General features: G+C 44.3%; 2 protein-coding genes across 2 annotated transcripts; both read right to left on the bottom strand.

The window, feature by feature from the left end:
* Positions 1-51: 51 nt before the first annotated feature.
* Positions 52-381, bottom strand: O0I10_012704 (uncharacterized protein; the record flags this gene model as incomplete). Its single annotated transcript, XM_058492592.1, has 1 exon — positions 52-381. One exon carries the CDS (start codon positions 379-381, stop codon positions 52-54), a length of 330 nt encoding a protein of 109 aa, XP_058336651.1.
* Positions 382-1,532: 1,151 nt separating this feature from the next.
* Positions 1,533-5,681, bottom strand: O0I10_012703 (uncharacterized protein; the record flags this gene model as incomplete). Its single annotated transcript, XM_058492591.1, has 9 exons — positions 1,533-1,722; positions 1,804-1,910; positions 1,974-3,093; positions 3,152-3,384; positions 3,452-4,332; positions 4,408-4,546; positions 4,607-4,722; positions 4,785-4,838; positions 4,973-5,681. The coding sequence occupies 9 exons, from the start codon at positions 5,679-5,681 to the stop codon at positions 1,533-1,535; spliced, it is 3,549 nt and encodes a 1,182-aa protein (XP_058336650.1).
* Positions 5,682-6,000: the final 319 nt, after the last annotated feature.

The following is a 6,000-nucleotide window of genomic DNA, read 5'->3' as shown; positions in this document are numbered from 1 at the left end:
TCCCCCCTAAGTATGCCCTCCCCCCCTGAACAAAGAAAATATTCTTTCTCTTTACCTTAGTACAATACTTTGATCTTCACCGGTACGACGCATATGAAAATAAGCACGAGCAGCCAAATCGTAGACATGCGGTTGAAGCATAGGCTTGTTTTCAGAGACATCTCTGTAACCCACATCGGCATACGTTTGCAGAGTCGCATCGTTCACAGCCTCCAAAGGTTGGTAGGGGTTGATGACAATTAAATTTGAATGGCCGGCCCGGGTATACACTTGATTGCGCTTGTATCGACTGGATAAAAAGTTGGCGATGGTGTCTTCGGACACACTCTGGTTCGGTCCCGTCAATAATCCCACCAGATCAGTGCGTGAATCGTCTTGCATCGTCTTTGTGATATGATGGTGTATGTGTCTTTATATATAAATGTGTGTGTTGTGTGTAAAATGGATATATACTATAAAAAATGGTAAGTAACAACACGTCGTTTTTGATAGGTATCCATGGAAGTAGTAGTGACATTTACTTTTTTGTGATGCGATGGCTCCGTGGAAACGGGAGTGGGGGGAAATGGTGATGGCTTAAACGTACAACACAAAAGCACCCAATGGTGGTTCAATGGGAGGGGAAATGAAAGAGAGATGCGATGTAAGGAAAAAAGAGAGAGAGCGAGAGAGAGAGCGTGACAAGAAAAAAAAAAAGACAAGGAAACTCTATCAGGTCCTTGTTCCGCCCGATGATAAACGCTGTGGGTGCTGCTGGTGTGTGTGTGCGTGCTGTTGGTGAAACTTTGAAAAACTGCTATTTTTGTATCCCATCCAATTTTAGAGGTTTGTCCTCGTTTAAAAAGAATCCATAGCCATAGCGTGTGCTTGATGATCTTGAACCAATCCTCTCTTGGGAGGTGATCTCGAGAATACCTAATTTTGTATCAATGCTAACAACGTTTTTGTACTCGTTCTCTTCCCTACCATCATCTTTATCCAGGAAACCCATAGTAACGCACGTTGAAATAAATTGGATCGATATTGCCATTCTGTGGAACCTCGGACGGAGCGTGGATCCCATATAAGCAGGTGATGATGGACACACACACACAACATCCTTTTTGCACATATTCATCTCCTCCTCCTTCTCCTACTGCTGCTGTTGCCTTTGTCCATCTCTATCCACACATTTCCCCCAACCACTCGAAAGGGTTCCTTGTTTCTCTTTCATTATGTACAAATAGGTCGTACCTGAAACATTCGCGTTGAGTGTCCGCTGCATTTTTTTCCCCAGTAACAATAAGGTGTTGATGTCGGATATACTACTGACTTTTAATGTAGATGGGTTGCTTGCCAACAATAACAATATGTATTACCAACATGTGTGCATGTGTGTGCGTGTGTGCGTGATTGTGCTATGAAAAGGAGGGGTGTGTGTGTGCGTGTGTGTGTGTGTGAAAGCAAGTATTTACAGCATAAAATGATAAAAGAAGAAGGATACTATAGTGTAATATGTGGTGTGAGAGGAAAAGAGGGGGGTATTGTTCATTTTACTTTTTTCGAACCGATGCATCAAGTGCAGGTTTGGGATCCAGTCCTAATAGTTCGCATGCTTGCTGATAGCCTTCTCTGGATTCCTTGATTCTGCGCGCATTCTTCTTTTTGCGAGACATTGAAAGCATTTCTGCGTCTTGTTGTAATTTACCCAGGGTGTGAATGTCACTTCCTTGTACCCAGCCCCTACATGCAAAAGCCCATTGTTTAGTTTCATGCGCATGCTAAGCCCGCCCATCACCATCATCCTCATCATCCTATGCTTACCATTTGTGTCGTTCAGGTACCTTGTAAAACTCCACAAGATAATCATCCTTATGTCTTTGAGCTGTCATAATGTTGCGAGTCATCTCTACAGTGGATGGGTCGACAATCTACATACATACATGTGTGTAAATGTACAAACAAGCTTCCAAATAAAATAGCAGCAATCTTACCATGGCAGGATGGGGTGGGAATCCACGAACACGCGCCCATACAATCATGTCATACTTGATGGCGGTAGGTGACTCAGGCTTAAATCGACCATTGTTGGATGGCTTTGCTTTTTTGGTTGCTGGTGGGCTAATGGGTGCTTCGCCATCGCTATCTTCAAGATATTGCCAGCCTGGTGGTGCTTTGCGTTTCCGATCCACTTTGTATTCTCGAGTATCAGCACGAGCCGCATCCGAATGCCACATCAAATTACGTGCTTCGTTCGAGTTGCGTTTACGTAACCGCTCAGGTGTAGGTGCAATAAGCCCATCCGTTCCCATACTTCGTGTACGTCGTCGCAACGGGATTTTGCTTTTGCCTTTTGATACGGTGGGTTCTGATTTGACTTTGGTGTCCTTGGTGGTGGTAGAAACGGCTGCTGCTGATGCTGCTGCTGCCTTTTCTTTTTCTTTTTGAATCTTGAGCTCCTTTGCCTCTTCTTCAGCTTTGGCGGCTGCTGCTGCTTCTGCTGCTGCTACAGCTTTACGAGTCTTTGGTTCAGGGGGTGGCTCACGTTCTTGTCGTATCCGCTTAGCCTCTGCTGCTGCAGCTCTCTTTTCACGTTTGACAGCCAGTGCCTTTTGTCGTGCTTCTTCCCTTGCCACTCGTGCCTTTTCTAATTCCTCTTGTTGTTCAGCACGTTGTCGTTGTTTCTCCTCATCTTGTACACGTGCAAGTTCTTCAGCTTCCACGCGTGCTTTTTCAGCTGCAATCTCTTCAGGCGAAGGAACACGCACCATGTTGTATTTGAAAATCTCGGGATGAATGTCCACTGCAAGAATACCCGTTTCATGTCTCAATTCCAATCCTGCATATTCTCCTTTGGCTCGCTGAATCATATCCATTGCCACCTTCTCCAATCGTTCAGCTGTTCGATAAAATGTTGTCTCAGGCTTGTTGTAAGTCATACTGTTCTTCCATATCAACATGATGTCATGCTCCACTTGATCAATGCTGCTATACTCGTGATTGGCAAGGCGCTCCAAGATATCCGAAAATGCCATAGGCGTCTCGATAATGTCGGCATAATCAGGGGCCACTTCAGGTGTCACCGGATAGCGGAAAAGTTCCTTTTTATCAGCCCTATCACCATCATCATATATTAGTAACATGGTTGCAATGATAAACATGAACCACTTACTCAATCAATTGATCGACGACAGGTCGCATGATGTATTCAACAGGGAAAAGAATCATCTCCAAGTACGCCTTTTGCTTTCGTATCCGCTCCAGCTTTTGCTTCTCGCGCTTTTGTACTTGTTCAGAAAGCATTCGCACCTTTTCCAAATCAGCTCGTAAATTCATCATTGCCTTCGCCTTATGTGCCTTTTCCACCTCCGTCTGCTTGTGTTGTGATGAGGATGCTGTCCATGGCTATATGCACAATAAAAAAATCAATCAATCAATCAATCCTTTGAAATAATACCACTAGTATCATTACCTCCAAATGCAATCGCTTCAATAAGGGTGCACCACGTCGTGATTCACGCTTCAAAGACCAATAGCGACAAATGCTGGTGATGAACTGTGACTTTTTGCGAAGATTGGGTGCTTGTCGTACACATTTCAAATTTTCCAACTTGTTGATAATGTATTCGGGAGCAATGGGAGCACCAGCTGAATAATGATGTTGATGTGCACGAGCTGCCTTTGAACTGGGTAAGAGCTGAGTGACAGCAGCAGTATTATCGCTATTGCTGCTACTGCTTTTACGACGTTTCTTTTTGCCATCGTCCATATTGTCCGAGTCACTCGATCCATTCCTCATGTTTTCTTCAAGCCGCTGTTGCTGACGAGCTAATGCATTCTGATTCGACTTGTTGCGACGATTCACAGCTGCAAAGTAAGCTTGGGCATTGGCCACCGATTGTTCCACATTGACATTTTCCTTGTAATCACGTGGCGTGTGCTTGTCACAATAAGCTTTGAATACGACGCCATCATAATGAGTGCTGTGAGATTTCATTCGCATGCATAATCGAGCCCATCTCGCACATGTCACATGGAAGGCAACAAAACAGTGCTTATTGTCGCATTGGATACACGCACCATGCTTGCGTCGGCAAATGTAACACTGCAACTTCCATCGACTCTTTGGCACATTTTCAATATTGTCAATGGGCTCCATATAAACACTGTTGCTCAACCCAACTTCCGGGATCCAAATCGCACATAGCAAATGGCCCCACTTGTTTGTATTGGTTTGCTTGAATGCGCCACCTTCGTTGGGACAAAAGATGCATGATACTGGATTCTCGGGCGACACGAGGCATTTGCGACACAACCATTGGCCTTCTGGGATATAAGGAATGCCATAACAGTCTAGTAGTAGTAGCAGTAACCAAAAAAAGATCAATCCCACTTGCATCGCTTTTTTCGCTATTCCCTTTTGCTTACCTTGATGTACAGCAAGATTACACCCATCACAAAATACAATCGCATTGCTATTCTCACATTCGGTATCATCACAAATAGCACATGCTGAGTCTTCTGGAAGTGCAGGCTCATCCGCCAATTGCTTTGGAAGATTCTTGACCTAATAAAAAATCAACCCTTTAGTGTCTCATTCTCTCTTGCTTGGTATTGCCAAACTTACCAAGTCAAACCATTCCTTCTCCAGTTGGTCAATGACAGCTTCAAATAAATCACACGACACTTGTCCCAAATTGTCCTTTGCTCGCTCTTCATTCAGCATCCGCAACCATGCTTCATCTATTGTAATATCAATCAATAAGCATCCATCTCTTTTGGTCGTCTTTCTCCCTTTTCCTTACCTTGTTCATCCATATCATATTCGATCGTATTCATAAGATCAGCTTCGGAGGGTTCTAATTAATGTGCAATGAGTTGACCAATCATAGACATCTTGTATCACACACATGCACATCCACACGCACAGTGCCTCTCTCTTTTTCTCTCTCTCTCCTTCCTTTCTCTCTTTCATCTCCTATTTTTGTCCTACCAATATACCGAATGTAATGGTTTTCAGGTCGTTGAAATCCAACATTGGTTTTCTCTGTTTCCTCTCCATCCACATCCACATCTTGATCCGTGTCATGGGCTGTTGTTGTTGCATCATCGGTTGTATCCACATCCACAATTTGAAATGCGGGTTTAGGCAATAAGTCAAGATTCACAACGTCATTGTTGACACCTGCTTGAGGACGTGTTGACAAGGCTTGATATATATCACCTTCCTTTTGATGATCCACAAGATGATGATGACGATGATGCTCTTCTTCTTCTTTTTCATTTTCTTCTGCTGCTGGTTGTTCAACTTGATCTGTTGACGTTGCTGTTGCTGCTGCTGCTGTTGACGATGATTCAGTGTCAGATAAGGAGGAGGAACCGTTGGCAAGAGGTGGTGTCTCAACAGTGGGTACTGCTTGGTCATTCGTTGGTTTTTGTGGTTGTGGTTGTGGTTGTTGCTCTTCAGTATTAGTAGTCGTAGTCGTCGTAGAAGTAGTAGTATCAGTGTTATTGACCTGGACGTCGACAATGGCAAGGGGTTCCTTAATATTGAGATTCGGAAAGAAATCTTTGTACGATCGTTCTTCTCTTGGCTTGTTGGAAGAAGTGCTGTTGCCATTAGTCAATTCGGTTGTCGACGACGATAGTGTAGGATGGGCTGTAGTGGGTGTAGTGGCAGTGGTTGCATCACGATCAAGCATGGTGCTTGTAGAAAGTTGCCGGCCGCGTAAAAGGTGTTTCCTTTGAGGTCTTCCGCGACGTCCCCCTCTGATGCGTGCTCTGGAGGGCATCTTTAGACAATCAAAGGCGTAGAGTGCTCAAATAGGGTTGTGTATAAGTGAATGTGTGAAGGAGTTGAAAAGGGAAAAAGAGAAAGAGAGAAAGAGTCAACCCACGACGGGTTCAAAGTAGTATGTGTGTGTGTGTGTGTGTGTTGTGTGTGCGTGCGTTTAGGGTGGTGCGAGCGTGTGTCTCTGGGTATACGTGCCGTGTGCTTATGCTCTGAAAAGAGTGAAAGAG

This window comes from Lichtheimia ornata (assembly GCF_029851405.1).
Source record: "Lichtheimia ornata isolate CBS 291.66 chromosome Unknown scaffold00148, whole genome shotgun sequence".
Lineage (NCBI taxonomy): Eukaryota > Fungi > Mucoromycota > Mucoromycetes > Mucorales > Lichtheimiaceae > Lichtheimia > Lichtheimia ornata.
Note: the sequence above shows the minus strand (reverse complement) of the source record. Positions and strands in the feature narration are given on the sequence as shown.